The sequence below is a fragment of the Pelophylax lessonae genome (genome assembly GCF_965119305.1).
Source record: "Pelophylax lessonae genome assembly, chromosome: 7".
In the NCBI taxonomy this organism is placed as follows: Eukaryota; Metazoa; Chordata; class Amphibia; order Anura; family Ranidae; genus Pelophylax; species Pelophylax lessonae.
Genome location: NC_138774.1, coordinates 93,977,616 through 94,003,207, shown reverse-complemented (window position 1 = coordinate 94,003,207; position 25,592 = coordinate 93,977,616). Strand labels below are relative to the sequence as shown.

The 25,592-nt window shown below is 42.6% G+C and overlaps 1 protein-coding gene across 2 annotated transcripts in view; it reads right to left on the bottom strand.

The window, feature by feature from the left end:
• Nucleotides 1–25,592, bottom strand: part of VWA7 (von Willebrand factor A domain containing 7) — a 97,000-nt gene that overhangs the window by 63,424 nt on the left and 7,984 nt on the right. For both annotated transcript variants that reach the window (XM_082263766.1, XM_082263767.1), the window contains exon 2: nt 6,433–6,680. In XM_082263766.1, the coding sequence (XP_082119892.1) occupies nt 6,433–6,660 (228 nt within the window). In that variant the 5' untranslated portion in view covers nt 6,661–6,680. The remainder of the gene's footprint in view (nt 1–6,432; nt 6,681–25,592) is intronic.

The window sequence follows — 25,592 nt, the reverse complement described above, 5'->3', positions numbered from 1 at the left end:
TCGCAGCAAATCCAGCAGGCTGGTTGTACCCAAGTTGATAAATCGATCACCTTGGTATATTCAGCCTGCCCACTAATGGTTCGAATCTCGGTTGGTTCCTGCTGAACTGGCTGAGATTTGAACCGTGTATGACTGGCCTTAGTTACCAATCCTGTTTGATAATTTGGCTATGCTAGAATGGTTCTTACCAATCTACAGTTGATGGTTGGAGATATGTTTTGTGTATGATGTATTATTTTGGACTCCTGGAATGCAATTTAAAACCAGGCTTATGGTTTTATTTTGTTTCTATGTGTTCTTCTAAAGGCTGATCATTGTGGTATTGGATGTACTTGGAAATATAAGACAATCCTTCCTTTTATTTTGTAGAACAATTACCCTTTTATTAAAAACAGATTGAAAGAAGAGCTCTCTTACTCATAGATAGAGCCTGGCGAGCTCTGCCAACTCTCTGCTTCCTCTATGTTTTGGATAAACCAGCAGTGAGATCTCTCTACTATGTTTCCTGAATCTGTTCTTGTTCACCTGGGATATTTGGGTGTCCCCACCCACCAACGCGTGCTTGATTCCATCATGGGGTGTCCCTTCCACCTTTGTGTGTTTCAGCTCTTCCTGCCTTTATAAATAAAGCGATCAGGCATACCTCGCAACTTTCCAAGATGAGAACGAGGGACACCTTAGTATAAGGTATGTAGGTGAAAGACACACCTATGCATCAAGTTATGTGGACCGTAAAGTATAAATACGCAAAAATTGGTTAAACCCATAAAAAAAAAAAAAAATCCCCACTACAATTTCTTTTTATCTGCATTTTAGATGAACAGATGTAATCATTCGGTGGTTGGATGAACGGTTTACTGCAGTATAACACTTTTAGTAACTAAAGTGCACACGTCTTTATACATCAGACCAAAAAAGGGATAAATGAGGAGTAAAGACGGAGAGAGGGATTTCATTCTAAAAGAGGGACAGTCTCTCAAAATCAGGGACAGTTGGGAGCTATGCATCAGGAAAAGTGGCAACCCCCTATCAGGGTTACATCATTCACTATATTACCAAAAGTATCGGGACACCTGCCTTTACACGTACATGAACTTTAATGACATCCCAGTCTCTTATTGGGTTGGCCCACAAATTGCAGCTATAACAGCTTCAACTCTTCTAGGAAGGCTGTCCACAAGGTTTAGGAGTGTGTCCATGGGCGTCCACATGGGGGGGGGCAAGGGGGGGCGAGTGCCCCCCCCCCCCTAGAATGTAAAGCTCGTGCACCGATCGCCGCTGGCTCCCTGCTCTGCCTGTCCTCTCTCCTTCTGACAGCCGCAGGACCGAGGATTCCCTGCTGACATCAGTCAGGAGAGGCGGAGCTGTGGCCCGCAGAGGAGAGGAGCCTGGTGGAGGAGAGAGTCGGGACACACCATCAGCGGCGGTGACCGTGAAAACTGAGTCAGAAGAAGAAATAATTGATCTAATGCTAAAGGCATGATAAGACACAGTCAGGGGCAGGATGTTGAATGAAGGGATTCAAGAGAAGGAAGGATGTTATTATTAGTGGGTTATGCATGCTGCACCAGACCAGTAGCAGGACATGGAGTACGGGGCAGAGGCCAGTGGTGGGGCACACACATGACATGGCAAGGCGTGGATTTTGATTTGAAGGATATATTCCTAGGGATATTGGTGCTTATGCACCAGAGGCAGGAGGAGAGACTTTGCTTGTCAGCTCTCAATGCAGCACCTGCACATTTGCTGCCCCAGCCCGGCCTCAGCTTATGTTCACATTGGTCTGATTTGACATGTGATTTGAAGCCAATTGCCAGCAATGGATTCGGCCGAATCAGTGCAACACCAACTTTGTGGCGCCGCCCCAATTCCCAAAAGTAGTTTCTGTACTACTTTTGGCGATTTGTCATCAAACAGTAAGGGGAGATCAGCAAACGGGCGTTCGCTAATCTCCCTTCCCTCCACATGTTGGCACCTGCAATGCCAATCCCAGGTCTGCCAATGGTTGCATGGAGCCTAGGAAACATGGCAGAGGACCGGTGCGTGTGTGTGGGGGGGGGGTGTCCGGCACTAACGGGGGGGGGGGGGTGTGGAAGTGATCTGGTGACTACACTTCTAATGGATTGTTTCCATATAACAGATAACACTTGGCTTGTCAGGTTTATACACAGTAAGTCAGATGCTTTCTTTTAGGCCTTGTTTTCATTTACGTTTTCAGGGCAGTAAAAATGCATGGCTGAGCCACATTTACCACCACCCAACCACTCCCCTTTAAGCTGCAAAGATACTGGCACTGTCATACATAGTACAACAGTGGTGCCAGGGGGTTTTACACACACACACAACATACTATGGTGGCAGTGCCTTTGTAGCATAAGGGTGAGTGATTGAGTTGTGATAAGGTGGCTCAGTCATGCGATTTTACTGCCCTGAAAACATAAATGAAAACAAGGCCTAAAAGAAAGCATCTCACTTACTGTGTATAAACCTGACAAGCCAAGTGTTGCCTGTCATATGGAAACAATCCATTAGCAGTGTAGCCACCAGATCCCTTCCACACACCCCCATCAGTGCCGGACACCCCCCCCCCACACACACACACACACACACCTCAGCCATGTTTCCTAGGTTCCATGCACCCATTGGCAGACCTGGGACTGGCAGGGTAGGTACCAATAGATGGAGGGAAGGGAGATCAGCGAACATTCAGCGTGCATTCAATAGTGTCAATAGTGTGAACATAAACAGATTATGGCAGCTTGATTCTTCTGTTAAGCTTTTGCATCAGGTTTCTCAAACCTTTGGATGTCTGGGCGTTATGTGATAATGACTAAGCCCCTCCCCGTCATGACATTGTCAAAAAGGGGCGGAGCATGGGTGACCTTAAAATTACGCCCCCCCCTAAAAAAAGTTCTGCGGATGCCCATGAGTGTGTCTATGGGAATGTTTGACCATTCTTCCAGAAGCACATTTGTGAGGTCAGGCACTGATGTGGATGAGAAGACCTGGCTCGCAGTCTCTGCTCTAATTCATCCCAAGGCTGTTCTATCAGGGTGAGGTCAGGACTCTGTGCAGGCCAGTCTTGTTCCTCCACCAATAACCTATTCACATCTCCTGTCTCTGGATAATTTGTCTGTTCATTTTTGATCAATAAATCAACTATTTTTTCATCGTTTAATGAACATGTTCCTCCACCCCAATCTCGCTCATCCATGTCTTTATGGACCTTGCTTTGTGCACTGGTGCGCAGTCATGTTGGAACAGAAAGGGGCCATCCCCAAACTGTTACCACAAAAATGGGAGCATGAAATTGTCCAAAATGTCTTAGTATGCTGACGCCTTAAGAATTTCCTTCACCAGAACTAAAGTGCCAAGGCCAACCCCTAAAAAACAACCCCACACCATAATCCCCCCCTTCACCAAATGGTTTGGACCAGTGCGCAAAGCAAGGTCCATAGTGACATGCATGAGCAAGTTTGGGGTGGAGGAACTTGACTGACCTGCACAGAGTCCTGACCTCAACCCGATAATACACCTTTGGGATGAATTAAAGCGACGACTGTGAGCCAGGCCTTCTTGTCCACATCAGTGCCTGACCTCACAAATGCGCTTCTGGAAGAATAGTTAAACATTCCCATAGACACACTCCTAAGCCTTGTGGACAGCCTTCCCAGAAGAAGCTGTTATATCTGCAATGGATGGGCCAACTCAATACTGAACCCTATGGACTAAGACTGGGATGTCATTAAAGTTTATGTGCGTGTAAAGGCAGGTGTCCCAATACTTTTGGTAATATGGTGTATTTTACATACAGGTTATCAGTATTTAAAAGTATTTTTCATGATAATGAAGGGCCAATGCAGAATGATTGTGACTACATCACACCAACGTTAGTAATATGTGCTGCGGTATTTTGCATGGTAGCTCAACACAATAGCACAATTACTGCAGTATAACACTTCTAGAACACTTTTAGTAACAACTAAATTGTACATTTCTTTATAGAGGTCTATACATCAGACCAAAAATGAATTAATGAGTAGTAAAGAGGGACAGAGGGATTTCATTTTAAAAGAGGGACAGTCTCTCCAAATCAGGGGCAGTAGGGTGCTATGCATCGGGGAGAGTGGGAACCCCCTATAATGGCCACATCAGATTTTAGATACATGTTATAAGTAATTAAAAATATTTTTCATGATAATAAAGGTCCAGTGCAGAATGTCTGTGACTGCATCATACCAACGTATGTAATACGCGTTGCAGTATTTTGCATGGTAGCACAACGCACTAGTACAAATCGGCTGTTTAAAGAGGAAGTAAACCCTTGTAAAAAAAACCTGTAAAGACAAAGGCATAATGAGCTAGTATGTATTGCATACTATCTCATTATGAAATACTTACCTTAAAATGAAGCCCCCCCGCAGTGTCGCCCACTCAGCGACAGGACGGCCGACATGTTCATCAGATTGGCCGGAGGAGCGATTACATCACTCCCGCGCATGCGCGCGGGAGCCGCTGTTCACGGCATAGGGCTGGCACGGGTGGCCGTTCCTTCAGAGCGCATGTGCCGATGACGTCATCGGCTGCATGCACTGTAAATATCTCCTAAACGGTGCAAATTTAGGAGATATTTATAGCACCTATAGGTAAGCCTTAATGTAGGCTTACCTAAGGTAAAAAACTTTAATTTCTGCATAGAGACTAAAATGTGTTTATTCAATAGCATTCTGGATTCCCACTTGAAAACATTTTATGGTATTGTATATTTTATAAAATACATACATACATATTATATAGTATATCCCTGATTCACTGAATGTTTAACTCACCTAGATCTCCTTCCCCTTTTCACCCTTTCCTTTACCACTGTACCTTGTTTTCTTTCAAAAATAATATTTCTAAAAATGCAATTCCTTTTTGCTTTCTCACACATCACATCGGTGAGACATATACGTGATATGCAGTCATAAGGTCTCAAAACCTCATGGACCACATAGTCACGAAACTGTGTCGATGACAGGAAGTCTACACAACAAAAGTGGTAGTGTTATGTAACATGTGGGATTACTCTAAAGAGATCAGATGGGAAAACAACGTAGTAGAAATTCACATATTGCTACATTCTACCACAGGAGGAGCACAGATTCCAGATAACACAGGCCTCACTTAAAACCCTATGGCTTTAATAGGGCCTACCTCTCCATAGGATATCCCCCCCCCTTCAGTCAATCATGAATGCTGTCGCCATATTGAGAGTTGACAGCAACAGATTCCAAATGCAAATAGCACACTTGAAATGAACTCTGGACCTTTTATCTGCTCCTTGTAAATGGGATAATGAGGGAATAACACACACCTGGCCATGGAACAGCTGAGCAGCCAATTGTCCCATTACTTTTGGTCCCTTAAAAAGTGGGAGGCACATACACAAACTGTTGTAATTCCTACACCGTTCTCCCGATTTGGAGGTAAATATCCTCAAATTAAAGCTGAAAGTCTGCAGTTAAAGCACATCTAGTGTGTTTCAGTTCAAATCTATTGTGGTGGTGTATAAAGCCAAAAAGATTAGAATTGTGTCAATGTCCCAATATTTATGGACCTGACTGTAAGATAAAGAAGGAAATGAACTGCTTAGAAAGGAACTGAAACTGGAGCATGCTCAGTAGATTTGGCAACGGCTGGTCTCTGCAATCTCTGGCTGCAGTGGGTACACAGGCAAGGAGGGCACAACTACAGTTATGTTGCAATATAAAGTCTTTCTGCTGGCTTGAGTTTACCTGTAAGGTTGAGCCCCAAGGAGGAAGCATTAGGAGGAGTTCTGATGTAATATAAGTACCAGGTGTCAATGACTGTTGTTATTAAAAACACTTCATAGACACACAAGGGAAACTGTCTTGTACAAAAGTTCCTGGGCTAATATTATGTCCTAAAAGTAGGAAACACAAGAAGCCTGGAGTTCCTAGACAGTATTTCTGTGAGGACCAGATGTCCTACAAACCAGACAAATTCCTTACATTAGTTTTTACTATAGCTTAAACTTGTTCCCTCATGCTGCAGCCCCATTGCTCAGTAAATGCCCCTGTGCTGGTATCTAGGGGCTTCCTTTTTGGACAGTAGAATGGCAGAAAGGGGTTAGAGCCAGAGAGGTCCAATCAATATGAAATATAAGCAATATGATCGATTTAGGGAACTTCCAAGGCATACACAAAATGACTACAGGTACCTTGTAGTGCCATATTTTAGGGCATCATTTTAGGTTAGTAACCTTTCAGTTCAACAAGCATTCCAACAAAAGGTGTCTTCTAACAGAAATACATCCCAAAGGAGACTTTTTTTAACATTGTTTCCATTTACTGTATAATTGAAATAAATACAAACCAAAGGACAAATTATTCAAAATTGTGCTTTTCTGTATGCACTTTACACACATACCTCAAAGTCCTCCCACCGCAGTGGGGGTCGGGTGGGATGCTTGTTGTCCAATAAGATTTGCAAGGTGACGTTCAGTACGGCCTCTTCTGTTAGGTCCTGATGGGTGTAGGAGCCCCAGGTGAAGGATAGAAACTTAGACCAGAAGTTGGGGAAGAAGGTGTGGCCCCCTGGTAGTGCCAGGCACCATAGGAGTAGAAAGTGGAGGAGCATGGGGTGGGAGGAGCTCATGGGCGCTACATTGAGATGGCCTGCGAGGTAAAAGAGTATGTATTTATTCAGGTAGGTACACACATATATCCAATGAGTAAAGGCTGTACATAAAGGCCAAGAACATGGAATGTAAAAAAAAACACATATGGTTGCCCATTATGCCAAAAAATTAAAATAGTCTCAAAGTTGATTCTGTTGCCTTTGGTTTTGAATGCAAAATTTTAGATATGTTTAAAGGCTGGTGTAAACACCCAATTTTCATGTGTTTCCCATGTTTTTAGTTGCATTTAGCATGTAATGGACTTGTATGGAGGAATAACAGCAAAGTGCAAACTGACTTCAACGTGAACAAGAAGCCTCTCACAATAATTTTTTGGATAAGTTGGGCTGATTTCTCTTCAGTTCATGAACTGATGCCCACTGTCTCAAAAGGGTATGAGGGTAAATCTTCCAAATGGGGGCACAAAAATAAAGAGTTCAAAACTAAAAGAAAAAGTTTTGGCTGGTTTTGTGCCCTAAAGTGTATGTTAGTCAAATCTCTAAAATCACATATAAGTTTTAACATGTAAATTTAACTTCAAAATGTAATAATCTGCAGCCTCCATTCAAATAATACCTGATGATCCTACCATTTAGGTCAGTATTCAGGCACTTCTTGTTATAGGGTGACAATGCTCTGTTCCTGTTTCCCAACCTTGTTTCTGTGTTGTCACCCTGTCAAAAAGTCATGGTCCACTGTTGTCACTATCAGGAACCCTTCTCCCCTGAGAAATGCCATGCAACCATCACTGGAATGAGATAGACAATAAGTGGCTTCAAAAAATCTGCAACACTAGGATATAACAAAATATAAATAAAAGGAGAAAACTACTACTTAGTTAGAGCTTACATCTAATTTAACTGATGTCAAAATAGTAACACAATGGAAAAGTAAGGATGTACTTATGCATGTATGGTCAAAAGGGTACCAACATTCTTAATTGCAACAAAGAAGATTAAATACATAAGGTACTTTACATGGACCAATAAGATCATTAAAGCATAGTCACTGTTAAAGCCCAATTTAAATTTTATCATGATTTCATACAAAAAAAACATATTTTGATGATGCTTTTTGAAAATTGCATTCCCTTGTGCCCCCACGTCTAAAATGATATACTTACGTGTAAATCGTTGACATAATGTGCAGCAATGTCTAAGTGATAGCTATGGGCCAAACATCTCGAACAAGGAAAACAATCTAGCAAACATGCGAACTCTATTAACCACTTAAGCCCCGGAAGATTTTACCCCCTTCCTGACCAGGCCCTATTTTGCGATTCGGCACTGTGTGATTTTAACAGACAATTGCGCGGTTGTGCGACGCTGTACCTAAATGAATTTGACGTCCTTTTTTTCCCACAAACAGAGCTTTCTTTTGGTGGTATTTGATCACCTGTGCGATTTTTTGATCATGCGCTATAATCAAAAATAACAATATTTTTCACATTTTTTTATATGAAATTCCCCCAAAAAAATGTAAAAATCTAAATTTTTTAACATTTTAGGCCAATTTGTTTTCTGCTACATATGTTTGGTAAAAAAAATCGCAATAAGCGTATTTTGATTGGTTTGCGCAAAAGTTATTGCATTTACTAACTAAGGGAAAGATTTTTGTCATTTTTATTGTTTTTTTTTTTAACGAGTAATGGCGGCGATCTACGATTTTTTTTGCGGGACTGTGACATTGCGGCGGACAGATCGGACCCTTTACTGACATTTTTGACACTTTTGGGGGTACCAGTGACATTACTAGAGTAATCAGTGCTATACATATGCACTGTTACTGTAAAAATGACACTGGCAGGGAAGGGGTTAACTTTATTGGAGAAGGAGGGGTTAAATGTGTCCCTAGGGGCATGCTTCTAACTGTTATGGGATGTGGCTGTTTGTGTAACTACAGAGATATACGATCCTACATAGCAGGACCGTATGATCTCTGCACTTACACAAGGGAGAATGACAGGCGGCTTTGTTTACATTAGCCACCTGCCTTTCTCCATCTGTACCGGACGATTGCGAGTGGCCGGCAGACATCGAGTCCACCGGTCACACGTGCGGAGATCACAGTGAATGAGCGGGGGTGGGAGCACGACTCTGGCGGCGTGCGCTCGCCCCCTATTGGCTCGCAGGCGAGTGATGTACCCATACGTCACTTTGCCTGCACGGGGCTGACCACCGCAGTATATGTACTTGCGGCGGTCGGCAAGTGGTTAAAATCCATGGGACACGAACATGAAAAATCAAAAGTCCTCATTTTAAATACTTATATGTATGTTATTGGCAAAAAAAAGGGTATGGGGACCTGGGTACTGCCCCTGGGGAAATGTATCAATGCAAAAAAAAATCGCTTTCACAGGAGCAGTGATTTTAATGATGCCTAAAGTGAAACAATAAAAATGAAAAATTACTTTAAATATCATGCTTGGAGGGGTCCCCTTCATGTGCCTGTAAAGTGGCTCATCTGTGCGGGTATGTAGCCTGCTGCAGCAATGCTGACATTTCTAAAGGAAAAAAATGTAATTCAAACTTGCTAGCGGCTGTAATGTATTGTCGGCTCCCAGGAATACAGATAAAAAAATTGAAAAAAAAAATGGAATGGAATCCCCCCAAAATCCATACCAGACCCTTATCCGAGCATGCAGCCTGGCAGGCCAGGAAAGGGGGGCGAGCACCCCCCCCTCCTGAACCATATCAGGCCACTTGCCCTCAACATGGGTAGGGTGCTTTGGGGTGCCCCCCAAAGCACCTTGTCCCCATGTTGATGGGGACAAAAGGCCTCTTCCCGACAACCCTGGGTCTGTGATTGTGGGAGTCTGCAGGTGGGGGGGCTTATCGGAATCTGGAAGCCCCCTTTAGCAAGGGCCCCCCAGATCCCGCCCCCCCATGTAAATGGATTCTGGGTACATCGTACAACCCCAGGAGCTGAGAAATAGAGGTCTCATTATTTTAAACGGTAATAAATCTAAAAAATATATTCCTAACCTAGATGTTTTCTGTAGGTTAGTGTGGCATAAAAGAAGCCTAAAGGGATCAAAATGATTGGCAGTCCTATAAGGGAACTCTTAATATTCAACTGGCCCACTATGATCCAACTCCACAATTTTCTATAGATAAATATCAAAAATCCCCATCTGATTCTGATCAATTGTCATACATATGTCTCATAGGGGTGTAACTACTGCCTTACCATTGTGAAAAGATCATGGAACAATAAAGACCCCTGCCTGTGATTCCCTTGTGCATGTCCCATAGACCCCCCCCCCCTCCTTGCAGGCAATGATTATATTGCATGATGGCAGAAGATTTTAATTCATGATTCATTGATCTGATGCTTCACATGTAAGCATACCTCCCAATGTTTTGAGAAGGAAATGAGGGACACCTATTAGCAAAAGTATGTAGGCATTGAACACACTCCCTGTCACGTGCCCTTAAAAGAGAATAATACAAAAAGAAAATGATTTGTTAAACCCAAAAGTGTTTTTTTTTTACCACTTCTCCTTTATACTGGCTTTTGTTGTTTACAAATGCAGCTATTTAGAAATTGGATGAAAGATTAAGAGCCGGTTCACATTACAGCGATCCGACTTGCCGGGGCGACCTCACAAGTCGCGGTGTGCTGCTCGCACCGCGACCTCGGAGCGGCCGGCACGGACTTCATAACATTGAAGTCTATGCAGGTCGCTCTGGGTCGCCCCAAAGAAGCTCCAGACCCTTTTTCTAAGTCGGAGCGACTTGTGTCGCTCCTGTTAGAACGGGTCCCCAGCTTCTCTATGGCAGGCGACCTACGGCGACCTGTCAAGCGACCAGGTAGCCTGACAGGTCGCCCCAGTGTGAACCGGCTCTTAGCCCTGGGAAACACTTTTTGAAAGATAAATAGTGCATTTTATATACAACTATATAGATCAGACCAAAGTGAGGGACAAATAAGGAGGAAAGAGGGACAGAGGGACTGTTCCAAATCAGGGACAGACCCTCGAAATCAGGGACACTTGGGAGCTGTGTGTAAGTGTTTAAAACAGATGAGAATTTCATTCTGAATATTAGTTATTTACATGTTATAACTATATCTATATTCATTGTAAATACTTACTGACTTTGTTCTCCAGATGAAGTTGACGTTTTATTTTATAAATGTGGGAACTGCATGCTATGTATTTTTATGATTACTTTTGTTAGAATGATGGTATTGCTTTTATATGAGAGTTAGCGCCCCTCATGGCCAGAGACAAAATTTCCACATCGGGCCCCAACCCAGAAGGGTAAAGGCCTTTCACTTACCAGTGATACCTGTCCCAACACTGACTAGAGAGATATTATGAGAGATATTGTGTTGAGTTCTTTTAAACATTATGTACTTTACTCTCTTCAGCCTGAAGGCATGGAGGGAACTTGCTGTATACTTTGTGAGGCCTCGCACACTGTAGTTCAGACCTGTCCCAGGAGGGTTCTGTTATGCAGTGGGCCCTAATATAGGCAGCCTGCCACTAAGAAGGCCAAAAAAATCCAGTCATCCCTCTTATGGAACCTCCATCTCCTGTCCACCACCACTTCTTCTCCCGAGCTGGCTGACCCTCCTTCCCTTTACTTTTCACTCTTCACCACCCAGAAGGTGAACAAGAAGGTTTACACTCTGTTCCCTGTTCATGTTCATTGTAGGAACACACTCTCACTCGCTTCATCAGTAAGCCGTTGTTATTACATTAGAACCTTTTTTGCTTGATTAAAAGGCATTTGGATGAACAGTTCCATTGATTTATCACTATACATTTCTTTAGTTGTTATATGAGAAAGGCAATGTATCTGTAATCCTGGCAGTACTAACTCTCCCTCTTTATAAATGCTATACTGTTACTTGGACAGTACTGTGGTGCTTATACCTTTAGATCGTGTTAGTTCTCAACAAGTAGTGGAATGACTTCAACTTAGACCCGCTATGGGGCAACCCCATTCTCAGTACAACATCTACATCTCCAAGTGTATGGTCTCTGTCCAACTCCCATGAACAACAACAACTCACCCTATATACTGTATATCCCCACAATGGGAAGCACCACAGACCAAAAAGGGCATACACACTACAGCATGCAAACCCCTAAAATACTGGACATTAACCCCAAGTACATATACAAATTACATTCTAAGCACCTGCCTACAAGTTGATAAGAGAAACACATAAATAATATTTTTTGTTCCTTATTATTATTATTATTAATAATAATACTTTGTATTATTACATTGGTGCACATGATGTCAATGATGTAACATGTTAAGCATATGATTTGCCTATATATGGACACATGGTGGTTTTGGTATAGTGGTAATATTTAATGCAGTTTTCAAAGTGCATCATCAAATATATGCTTTTAGATAAATTTGTAATAAAATGGAAATTAGGTTTTAGATTGCAAACTCTCACAATCAGGGCCCTCCTAATCCTCATGTATTGAATTGTACGGTAACTGTACCGGCTACATTTATTTTATTAAGCAATGCAGAAAGTGTTGCCGCTGTGTATATCTTGCATTATATTATTATTATTAATATTAATAATTACGTTAATTATTTAGTAATTTTCTTTTTCTTTTTTTGTAATGACTTGTAAAGTCCCATATCTATTTTTTCCCTTTTTGCTTAATTGGTATGAAAAGCCTGTGTACAATAGCCCAATAAGTCAGTTTAAGAAAAGTCAGTGCTTTGCTTTTATTTTCTTTATAAGTCTATCTGAATGCAAGCAAAAGTATCTCAAAAGGCAGTGCACTCTAACATTTGAAGCTGAAGTTCATTCAGCTAACCAAAATTATTTTTGGGTGCCCCTTTCTTCAGGATGGGAAGTGTTAAATGTTTGTTTAGTCCAGGCTGCTCCTCTTCTCTGGTTGGGCTGACGCTCATTGTCCGGAATGGTGCAGAAACAATGGTCCATATTGCATGTTAGGGTATCAAACCCACATTCTAGATTGTAAGCTCTAACGAGCAGGGCCCTCTGATTCCTTTTGTTCCAAATTGTATTGTAACTGTAATGTCTGCCTTCATTTTGTTAAGCGCTGCGCAAACTGTTGGCGCTATATAAATCCTGTATAATAATATAATAATAATTCTGGGACTGGAATGGAACAAAGAAGAGATGGCTGCCAGGGAGCAAAGAATTGGCTAAGTACTTCATTACTTTCCACCCCCAGACTAAATGAGCACTCAAAAATTATTTTTAAAGGCTGACAAGCTTAAATAAATAATTTAAGATAATTAAATAGATCAGTTTAACTATTATAAAAGAAAATTGTTCTATCAATCACAAATGAATAAATACAGCAGATGAAGTGCAGTGCTGCTAAGTTATATCCTAATGTTCTTACCACAAAAAAAGAAAGTAACGGTGCATTTAATATTATACACATAACAAAAACACAGTATGTAAAGTATCCACAATTATCACATCCACGTAGACAAGTGCCAAATCAATATTGCAATTATTATTGCATAATCTAACCACTATGCTTCCTTTCTGAAGCCAACATCAGTCATTTAAATAGCCATTAATAGATCCTCTGAGACTCACAATGGAAGTGACATTTTCACCTCTTCCCTCACCACAATCCTACCAATGATATATGATTGCAAATGCCCTTAAGGCCATTTTATTCCTTTTTCTTAAATAGGGATTTTTGAAAAGAGAATAAAAGCTACAAAGAATAAAAAGGATATGAAAATCTAATCAACACAGAATTTTTTTTTTAATGCAATTGGTTTAAATCGGTAAAAAGAATGCAGAGAGAAATAAACAGGACAGTCCTAATGTATATCAAATTATTTTATTTTAAAGGACCATAACTGCAAAAAATACCACAAGTTGGTACCTGTAATGATAATATTCTGTATATGAATAATTTTTTTTTAGAGGCCCTTATTTATATATTTTTTTTCATATTTACATGCAGCTGTCCAATAAATTTGACTGTTACAGAGGTTGGGGCAAACTATAACACTGCTGAGAGTACGTACAATGCAAAGCTCTAATTTATATGCTGAGTTCGCATTCTGAACATGTTACAAGTTACAGCTGTATTTTCGGTGTATATTGTAACATATTTAGCAACCTCTCCCTGCATTCCAAAATACCCCCCATATGGAAGAAAAACATATTTCCTGACAGACTCCATGGCAGCATACGTTCGGGTAGGCCCCGCCTCCTCTCCTACCTCATAGGACCCCACTCCCATAAATCTTTGCTCCCTTTCAGCATCAGTGTTCTTTTTTCGTCCTCCTCATTCATACATGTGATGTTCCTACTAAATACGGTCCTATATACACGGAAGCAGGATTGGGTCTTGGAGCCTCCGCTAAGCCCTGGCTATTAGCAGGGTATGGAGGGGGCAATAGAAGAGACCCTTTGCAGGGAGCTCTGTGGTCTGGCCGAGAGAGCCCTGCTGCGGTGGGTGGCCCATCTTTGCCCGAAGATTCAGCTGGTGGTGCGTCTCTGGACCCGTCTCTGCTCCGGGCAGGGTGGTAAGCCCTGTTATGGGACCATTTTCTATCTTAATTATGTGTTTTACTTCCTGGTCATGTACTATTTGCTTTCCTTCCCCTGTCAGGCATTGTTTTATTTCATCTCATAGTTTTGTAGCAATCCTCATACTGTAGGTGTGTTTTGTAGCTTTCCCCTTTTGTTTAGTCGCCAGGAAATGTTCCGTTTTACCTTATCCCTCCGGTATCGGCAGCGGCCGCCATCCTGGCCGCGTCTTCCGGGTTGCGCCGTCGTCTGCGCATGCGCAGTAGCTGCCGGCGGGGTTGGGATGGTGCGCGTGCGCGGGATGACGCGTGACGTCACTCGCGCATGCGCAGTGCCGCTCACGGACCGCAGAGCGGTCTATTTAAACAGCAATAGTGTCAGAAACTGGTGGGATGGTCGGTTGGTGTTATAGCCTCCCCCAGTTTCTGGCTTGTCATTGTAGGTAAGTGGCCATACTTATAATGATTTTTTTTTAATCATGTTGTCTGCTAGGATTCTATAGCCAATAGCCTGCCTTTCTTTTACATGCTAGCTGATAGAGCCCTGTCTGTTGAAGAGTATGGATACTTCTCCGCCCCCTAGTGGCCAGCCCGCTCATACAAGGTATGTGCTGGGCAATTTTTGGGGATAGGGAAACTACAGGTTCCTTTAGCTGATGTCTTTTCCCTGTCCTATATGTCTGTCTCCAGCTCTTCTAGGTCTGACCAGCAGCCTCATGCACGCACTGAAGACAGACATTCTAAGTCGCACCACCGGCGCTCCTCGTCTAGGTCCAGACGCAGCTCTCCCCACGATAAGGGACGCAGTGGTCAGTCATCTTCCAAGCATCATGGCCACTCAGAGCGTCCACATGGGAAGAAGTGCTGGGGGTGTAGTACCCTAATAACAGATGGATCCTCTTTGTGTAAACCCTGCTATGCCCAAGCTACGGGTGAACGAGAAAAGTCGGACCAACATATCGAGGAAGTTGTGCGTAGAGTCCTGAAAGACTCTCTTGCTGAGTTACACAGACCAAGTACTGCTGCGGGACCATCCCGCTCTCCTGAAAGAGATTTTTTATTTCAGGATCCGTCTGATTCTCCTCAACCCAACCATCCTTCCATTCTTCCTTCGGATTCTGAATCTGATTCGGATGACTCCGGTACTGGGTTTGAGTTCAACCTTGTCTCTCCTTTAGTCAAGGCAGTGAGAGAGGCCCTTGAATGGGAAGATCCGGCTGTTTCCTCCCCGAAGCAGAAAAAATTCTTTAAACAGTTGTGCAAAGAGCGTTTGAACTTTCCCTTTTTTGGGGAACTGGGAGATATAATTTCTGAAGAGTGGAGCAAGGTGGAGAAGAAAAATTCCTTGACCACAAAAATGGCAAAACTGTACCCGTTCAAACAGGAGGAGGTAAAACACCTCGAGTCCCCTCCTTTGGTGGATGCAGCGGTGATGCGACTAGTTAAGCATGTCACTCTTCCATTGGAGGATACGGTATCTTTTAGAGATCCTTTGGATAGAAGGATTGACGCCGATCTCAAACGGGCGTATCTTTCAGCTGGTATGGCCTGCAAACCAGCATTGGCTCTGGCTACAATTTCGAAGGCCATGGAAGTTTGGATCAACGCACTGGATGACACTCTTAGAGGTATCTCGGAGGAAACTCTTCAACGTTCTCCGATACAGGAGTTGAAGATGGCTGCGGGCTTCTTGGGGGAGGCGTCTATAGACACCATTCGCCTCTTGGCCCGAGTTATGCTGTCTTCGGTTACGGCTAAACGAGCTCTTTGGCTTCGTTCTTGGGTAGCCGACGCTGCATCAAAACAGGCGTGGTGCCGGATTCCCTTTGAGGGTTCTTCCCTCTTTGGGAATAAATTGGATGCAGCTATAACTCGGGCCACGGGTGGAAAATCTGGGTTCCTCCCTCAGGATAAACGCCCAGGCGCTCAGAAGCGCTCTTTCCCGAGAAGACAAACTACCAGTCGTGCCAGGGAAGCACGCAGCTACAGACCAGGAAAGTCCTACGGAAGAGGCTGGAAGTCAAGGCAGTCCACCTTTCAGAAAGGCTCTAAAGGCTCTTCGTCTGGTGACCGGGAGGCCACCAAATCCTTTTGAGGTTGGGCCCGTCCAGGCCGTCCCGGTAGGGGCCAGGTTGCTCCAATTTCGGGAGGTCTGGGCGGCCTCGATCCAGGATCCCTGGGTGTTAAACATCGTGTCCCAGGGACATTCGTGGGCGTTCGACAAGGTTCCCAAACCCAGGTTTGTCGCAACATCACTTCCCCCTTCGGCAGAGAAAAAGGAGGTTCTTCTCGCCTATGTGGACACTCTACTGGCTCAGCGAGCTGTTGTGCCAGTTCCCACTGCAGAACGAGGTCTAGGAGTCTATTCACCTCTATTCCTCGTCCAGAAGAAAAACGGCACCTGGCGCCCGTTAATAGACCTTACATATCTCAACAGGTCTATACATCAAGAAAGATTCAAAATGGAGTCCCTAGTCACAATACAACACTCAATTCTCCCAGGAGATTGGTTGGCATCGATCGATCTAAAAGACGCATACTTCCACGTTCCTGTGGCAAGAGAGTATCATCAGTTCCTCCGGTTTGCTGTAGGTCCTGCCCACATGCAATTTACGTGTCTTCCCTTCGGGCTCTCAACTTCGCCTCGCACGTTCTCCAAGACCTTGCTGGCAGTTGTGGCCTTCATCAGGACCAAAGGAGTCAGATTGCATCATTATCTGGACGATCTCCTCCTTCTGTCTCAGGACAGACGTCAGTTAATCTTGCATCTGGACCTAGTGATCTCTACACTTCAGGGATTCGGTTGGATTCTGAATCTAGAAAAGAGCCATCTGGTGCCTACGCAGTCGCTGGTGTTTCTCGGGGCACTGTTCAACACGGTGAAGTGCACCATTTCCCTGCCAGAAGAGAAAATTCCTGTAGTCCAGAGCAGGGTGTCTCACGCTCTCGCTGCCTCCCGTCTCACTGCTCGTCAGTGTCTAAAGGTAGTAGGGACGCTTGTAGCCACCTCGCCTATGGTGAAGTGGGCTATGTGGAAGCTGAGACCCTTCCAGAAGGGGTTTCTCCAACAGTGGACGACGGAGAATTTGTCACAGGTTATTCACCTGACTCCATTCATGAAGGGATGCCTTCCCTGGTGGTTACGCCGTACAAATCTGACCAACTGCCACTCAATCGCTCCGATTTCCTGGATAACGATAACCTCCGATGCCAGCAATACCGGTTGGGGAGCCCACTGTCTGACCGAAGTGGCACAAGGCAGATGGAACTTCCCAGGTCACGGAGTAGTGTCCAACGTTCTAGAACTTCGAGCCGCCCTCAAAGCACTCCAGGCTTTTCACCATCTAACACAGGGGGCTTCAGTGCTGTTAAGGATGGACAACACCACGGCAGTGGCTTATGTCAAGAGGCAAGGAGGAACACGCAGCATGTCTCTTCTCCAAGAAACAGAGCCGATCATGACATGGGCCCAGCATCATCTGGCCAATCTTTCAGCGGTCTTTGTTCCAGGAGTGTTGAATGTGGAAGCAGACTTCCTATCCCGTTTCCATCTAGACAACAACGAGTGGTCCCTCCATCAGGAGGTATTCGACTGGGTCCTGTCCCTGGGGATTTCGCCAGAGGTGGATCTGTTTGCGAGTCCACGCAACAAGAAACTCCGGAAATACTATACGAGGTTCAGAGATCCTCGAGCCTTCGGAGTGGATGCCCTCACGGACAGATGGAACTTCCAGTCTGCTTATGCTTTTCCACCAGTACCAATAGTACTCCAATTCCTGCGGAGATTGAAGATGGAGGAAGTAGAGATTGTAGCAATAATCCCCTTCTGGCCCAACAGGCCATGGTTTCCCTTGCTGACCCTTCTCAGCTTCAGGGATCCAATCCCTCTACCTATCAGGCCGGACCTTCTATCTCAGGGTCCTACTCTGCACCCATGCCCTGCACGTCTGCACCTCAGGGCCTGGTTCTTGAGAGGGGGAGGTTGGAAGCTCTCGGATGTCCAGAAGAGGTGATTCCGACTCTCTTGAGTTCAAGAAGACCTAGCACCAACAGGGTATATGAGAGGATATGGGCCAGGTTCATGAGTCATCAGGCCCAGAGGTCAGGTCCAGTAGATACACCTACTATTCAGCAGATTCTAAGTTTTTTGCAATCTGGTCTGGATCTGCCCCTCTCAGTCAGTTCTCTCCGGGTGCAAGTTTCCGCCATTTCAGCCTTCACCGGAATTCAGTGGGCAAGCCATCACCTGATTCAGCAATTCTTTAAGGGCGCAGTCAGGCTCAGGCCTCAGAGAAAGCCGAGATTCCCAAAATGGGACCTTCCATTAGTTTTGGACTTTTTTTCTTCAAAGGAAGTCGCTTCCATGTCAGTCAAGGAGCTTACATTGAAGACAGCATTTTTGGTGGCCATTACCTCCGCTAAGAGGGTTTCTGAGATACACAATTTAGGTTACAAAGAGCCTTTTTTGACCTTCTTTCAAGACAGAGTAGTCCTTATCCCTATGCTGGGGTCAAATCCAAAAGTGACCTCTGTCTTCCATGAGAATGCTGAGATAGTTCTTCCCACCTTCAGAACTAATGAGGAATCTCCAGTCCATCCTTTAGATGTGGGTAATACTCTAAGTCAATATTTAGAAGCCACATCATCCTTCCGCCAATCGGATTTCCTTTTCGTTCTTCTCCATGGCAAAAAGAAGGGTATGCGTGCATCTTCCAGAGCAGTGGCTGCGTGGATTGTCCAGGCTATCCAATGGGCGTATAGAGCAAAGGGCTTGGCTCCTCCAGAGGCGGTTACAGCTCACTCTACAAGAAGCGTTGCTACGTCTTGGGCAGCTTCCAAACACGTCGCGCCCGACGTGATCTGCAAGGCAGCATCCTGGTCGTCTGTCAATACTTTCCTTTCCCATTATTGTATTGAACCTGCTGCCTTATCTTCCGTTAATTTTGGCGTTCAAGTCTTGTCTGTTGACAGTGCCAATTAAAGTTTTTTTTTGTTCAGCATCTTCCCACCCGGGAGTGTATAGCGAGTTATTTCCCGAACGTATGCTGCCATGGAGTCTGTCAGGAAAATGGAAAATTGTTATCAAATACTTACCGTAATTTTCCTTTCCTGATGGACTCCATGGCAGCAGGAGTCCCCTCCCAATTCCTGAGTAGGCTAGTTACAGAACACTGATGCTGAAAGGGAGCAAAGATTTATGGGAGTGGGGTCCTATGAGGTAGGAGAGGAGGCGGGGCCTACCCGAACGTATGCTGCCATGGAGTCCATCAGGAAAGGAAAATTACGGTAAGTATTTGATAACAATTTTCCATTTTCCAATATATTTAGGGAACAATTTTTAGAAATATATTAAATATGGCCAAAATTGTAGCATTTCAAATATATTTCTAATATATTTAGGGGAAAAAAATTGAAATATATTGAATATGGCCAAAATTGTAGCATTTCAAATATATTTCCAATATATTTGGGGGAAAAAAAATTGAAATATATTGAATATGGCCAAAATTGTAGCATTTCAAATATATTTCCAATATATTTGGGGGAAAAAAATATTTTTTTTAAAAATATATATTTTTCTTCCATGTGGGCCCTTGTGACAGTGGGCAGGGGATCCTCTCCCAACCCAGCTGTTACATTTTGAAAACAGCGCGGCTGTGAAGGGCTCCGCCAATACAGCCACATCACTCATTTTCCCGGAATCTGTGAATGAGAAAACTGCCACCAGGACAGATAGACTTGTAGTTTAAATGGGCCGCAAGCTTTCTGATTAAGACACTCCCTTTATCTTGCAAGCTGACAGTCCCTACAGAGGGGCAGACTGAAAGCTATATGGAGACTCTGCAGGAGTTTGAAATTGCACCCACGATCTGCTTAAAAAAAATGAATAAATATACATTTTTGTATCCTGCAAAAATATGTCCAATTTTTATTTTTTTTTAAAAAAGGTGAACTTATCCTTAAAAGCCCATCTAAAACTATATGGTGGCAACACTGCTGTGTAATTTCACTGCAACATTAAGCTGAAAAATGTGTATGTGATTATCTGTGCAGAGGTGTGAGAATAATTATAGCTGCAAGCATGAAGTGAAAAAAAATCACTTGAATGTATATAAATGCAGTCCAATAATTTATCTATGAATAATAATCACTGTCTGTAATTTGGTGTTATTTGTGTTTTCATCAATCATTAATGAATCGGAAAAAAAAAATACCAACCGATCATAAACAATAAAGCAGCAAAAGTCCATGTAAAAGTGCATGTAAAGAATGAATGTAGTAGTTCCATACAACTTATGATATATATCACTCCCAGGTAAGTGCTGCAAGAACATGCAAGTAGAAAACTCCTCCACTACAGGTAATCCCTTATGAGCCAACTCTAACCTCTCTGTATTGGCCCCCACAACAAGGTTCAATATGCGCTCCAACACCAGATGGATTCCGCTCCTTCTTATTCAGCAAAACTCTGACTCTTGGTGAACCTCAGCAGCTCAGGTGGGTGGATGAATGATTCTGTGCGTATTTACATGTTAAAAGACAATGAGAACTTAGATAGTGCTCACTGTTATTTTTTTCAAAAAAGCATACGAATAGAAAGCCACTCACATATAGCAAGACAAAGACATGGGCATGTATAGCTATAAAAAGTTCCCATCTGCAGCCTTTAGGGTGGGTGGCAATGGATTGGGTCCTACAATGTAATCTCGTATTGTCAGTTAGCTCTCTCTCTCTCTCTCTCTCTCTCTCTCTCTCTCAGTGCCGTGAAGACACGCCTCTTACTACATGTGAGTGGCTTTGCATTTTTATGTTTTTTTAAATAAAACAACAGTAAGCACTATGTAGGTTCTAATTGTCTTTTAATAGGTAAATACTCACTGAATCATCCATCCACCCACCTGAGCTGCTTAGGTTCTTCAGGAGTCAGAGTTCTTGCTGATAAAGGAAAAGAGTCCAATTAGTGTTGGAGCGCATATTGAGCTTTGCTGTGGGGTTCAATGCAGAGAGGTGAGAATTTACCCACATGGGTTTCACCATGGTAGAGGTGTTTTCTATTTGCACATGGTGCCGTAAGCAGAACTCCCAAAAAAGGATGAATACTTGAATATCCCATATATTAGATTAATCTTATAAAAAATTGACACTACAACTTGCATTGGTAAAAACTCCTGAAGCTCTTGTCTGTTGCTCTCGCTGAATTAATTTTTAACCGTTAAATTTCCTCTTTATATAGGGGAGTTCAAACAGCTCAAGGTGAGTTTTCTGTGAAATTTGGACCAATCAACAACAGGTAATAATATTAACCAGTAAAATTAAATTACCATTGCCCAATCAATACTAGAGTTATAATGGCCAATCATATAGTCTATTTTATTAACCAATAGATTGTGTTTAATAATAACATATTATTATTTTTTTTTTTTTTTTTAATTAACTGTCATGCCACGTCCCCATAAATGAATGACAGGTACATTTTATGACCTGTCCTTCATCTTTTTTCTCACTGCTCACTTTGTCAACCTGTTTAAAAGAAAGGGATCATGAACTGGCACGATCAACAGGTAATACAACTATGTTATAGGTAATTATGTTACAGAGTGGATTAGGAAAAACAAAGATCACTTTGTTAAAGCTGCACTCCAGCCTTTCCTTCAGCACATGGGAAGATTTCCACTTCTTTTTAAATCTTTTGGATAAAAAGCGAAGGAAAATATCCCAGATGGAAACACAGAAATAAAAACCTGATATAAGTTATAATCCTTCCACAATCTTTGTAAAATTAAAAAAAAAAACTTATTTGGAGTTCTCCATTGAAGTGGCAGCTCAGTAAGTTATAAGGTATGTATTTTAAATGTGGCGTCAATTAAAACATTTAATATAGACTCGGCCACATATGGAGACAAGCCGCAAAATATCAATTCTGCACTTATAGAAAACAATCCAATGGGCCCAACTCTATGAGGGCCCATTGGTTTCTTTGATATCAGGTTAGAATTGATATATTGAGGCTTGTCTTCATATGTGGCTGAGTGTATTTAAAAAGTTTTTAATTGGATCCATGTTTGAGGTAAAATGGTGACACTAATACCTTTTTGGTATTTGTAGAATACATGTTGGAACATAATTTTGATTATTTTTTTTTTACTTTTTTATTTTTGTAAATTGCTGTTATATGATAAGCTTTCTCATTTTTATCCCCCCTCCCCCCCCATATATACAGTATTATGTTTTGCAGGTACAGTAAACCCCCCTACATTGCGGGGGTTACGTTCCGGTCCCGACCCAGCGAAAAGTGAAAATCCGCAAAATAGAGAAACCCTATGAAAATACACTGTAGGCATGTTTTCTTTACTGTCACTGTACTTTTAAAAGAATTTTAAGGTCTTTAAACACACTTTTAAAACAATAGAAACTCATTTAAACACATAAAAGATACAGAGCAAGAGCTATGGAAAACACAAAAATATTTAATTTTCAATGATTTATATAGTAAAATAACATTACAGAAAAAAACGCAATATACCGGGACCGCAAAAACTGAACCGCGATGGAGCGGGGGTTTATTGTATGGTTGTTTTTTAATTTGAATAATGCAATATTGGGGTCTGGTTTTACAAAGTGATAATAATTGCTTCCCATTTCAATTATGTATTATTCTTTTTCTATAGCACAGGAAAATGCAGCCAAAGAGCACGAGCACATAACCCAAAAAAAAATAACATGTAAAAAACCCATGTAAAAATAATTACTTTGTGTGAAAAAAACGCCTACATTCCATGTCTCTAAAATTCACATACATAAGGAACTCCGGCTGACTCATAACGGTGTTACAACATGACGAGCAGAGACCACAAATTTTTTCTGGCTGTCTGCTTTTAGCAGATGAATTGGTTTTGCATTTTAATGAAGACACAATTTGGAATATAAGTTATATCCTTGTTTTTACTGGGAACTGCTGTTAGAAAAAAAGCAGGAAAGTTTGTTGTAGAAATACACTTTCTGGCACTGCAGGCAAGCTGTTAACATTGTCCTTGTTGTTGGGAGCATTGTTAGAGGAAACGGTTTATAAAAGGGTCAGCTGATGCTCCCATGGCTTCCAATACCATTTCTATGCTGATGACACCCAAATCTACATCTCTATCCCTCAGCTCACTCCTGCAGTCTCTTCACGAATCACTAATTTACTAACAGACATATCAGCCTGGATGTCACACCACTTCTTCAAACTCAATCTTTTCAAAACCGAACTCATCATTTTTCCTCTCCCACGTGCCTCTTCCCCTGATTTCTCTGTCAGGATCGATAGCACTACTATCAGTCTGCCCCTGCATGCCAAGGTGCTAGATGTAATCCTGGACTCTGAACTCTCATTTTGGCCCCCACATCAAATCACTGTCCAAATCTTGCTGCCTCAACCTCTGCAAAATCTCCAGAATATGCCCCTTCCTAACCAATAACACCACAAAGCTCCTAGTTCACTCCCTGGTCATCTCTCGCCTGGACTACTGCACCTTGCTCCTCATTGGCTTACCTTTACATAGGCTATCACCACTTCAGTCCTTCATGAATGCTGCTGCCAGACTCATCCACCTTACCAACTGTTCAGTGTCTGCTTCTTCTCTGTGCCAATCCCTCCACTGGCTTCCACTCACCCTACTAATTCAATTCAAAATACTTATAGAGCCATCCACAACTTGGCCCCCAGCTACGTCACTAACCTAGTCTCAAAATGCCAACCCAATCAATCTATATGTTCTCTCAAGACCTCCTGCTCTCTAATTCCCTTGTCACCTCCTCCCATGCTCGCCTCTAGGACTTTCCCCAAACCTCTCCAATTCTTTGGAACTCCCTACCTCAATCTGTCCCATTATCTCCTATTCTGCTTGCTGTTTAAATATCCATGAAAACTCTTCTCTTCAGAGAAACTTATTCTTCCCCCACCTAACAACTGTACATTTATTTTCTCCATCAGATCATTCCCCACAGTTATTGACTTTTGTATCGCTTGACCCTCCCTCCTAGATTGTAAGCTCTAACAAGCAGGACCCTCTGATTTCTCCTGTATTGAATTTTATTGTATCTGTACTGTCTGACCTGATGTTGTAAAGAAGAGTGGAGCTATATAAATCCTGTATAATAATAATAATAATAATAATAATAATAATGATGAAAGAAAATAATTTCATGGCGCACTGCTAAGAGACATGGTCACTTCCAGCATCCTTTGTGGTTCAGATTTCCAGGGCTGAAAAGTGACTTTTCGGCTACATTCACACCTGAGCGTAGCGTTTTCGCGCGTTTTTTACTGCGATTTTACCGCGATTTTTACCGCGATTTTACATCGATTTTTACCGCGATTTACAGGCGTTTTTACAGGCGTTTTTTGTGGAGCCGTTTTTAGATTGAATAGAAACCAATGGAAAACGCCTGTAATCTGCCCAAAAAGAAGCTCATGTACTTTTTTGAGCGTTGGGCGTTTTGCTTACAGCGTCAAAACGCTCAGATATGAACAGGGGCCATTGAAATGAATAGGAATTGTCTTGTTGGGCGTTTTGAGAGCTGATCCTAGAGCAGAAAAACGCCCCCAAAACGCCCCAAAACGCCTAGATGTGAACGGAGCCTCCAGGAAGTTAGCAGCTCCCCCACAGTACCAAAATGCTAAGTTCTACAAATAAAGACAGTTTTGTTTTTGTTTTGTTTTTAATTAGAACAAGTCTTTATTTACAAAACTGTAGATCATACAATCCAATAGTAATACAATTGCAGAAAGTCCACACTCGTAAAGTAAAGACAGTTTTTAAAACCTAACTTAACTTTGAGTTTAAATCAGCTAAATGCACTTCAGGCACATCAAAATAAAAGATGTGCAAAGCTTTGCAGTTAATTTTCTTTAAAAAGCAGCTACATTCTGAGTAGAAAAGCCTGTCCCCTGTCCACATGCTGTATCCTTGCCATCTCTGTGGAAGTAGTGGTCTCTCCTTAACACTTGTTTTATCACTTGAAGGCTCACAGCACTGCAATGCGTGCATTACACAACGTTGCAGAGCAGTTGTAGCGCTCCCCCATTCACCTGAATGGGTCGTATTTGGTGGTGGTACTGACCACTGATAGTAACCTGTGGTATTAAATGTTTGCTGTGCTTTACCCCAGCCATGGCCGTGTGTACTAGCATGGCCAGTGGCCATGTTAACTTGCAGCTGAGCAGTCATGGGGTGGTAAATCCAAGACTCAACTGCCCATTTTTACAGCCTCCTGGCCACCCATCTAAACAAGACTTTTTAGACTTCCATTTTGTAGGTCAGCATTCAATATCTTTATAGTGAAATCTGCAACACACAGAAGGTGCAAAGGATAGGACAGGTATCTTTGCATTTTGATTCAAATATCTAACAAACCATTAG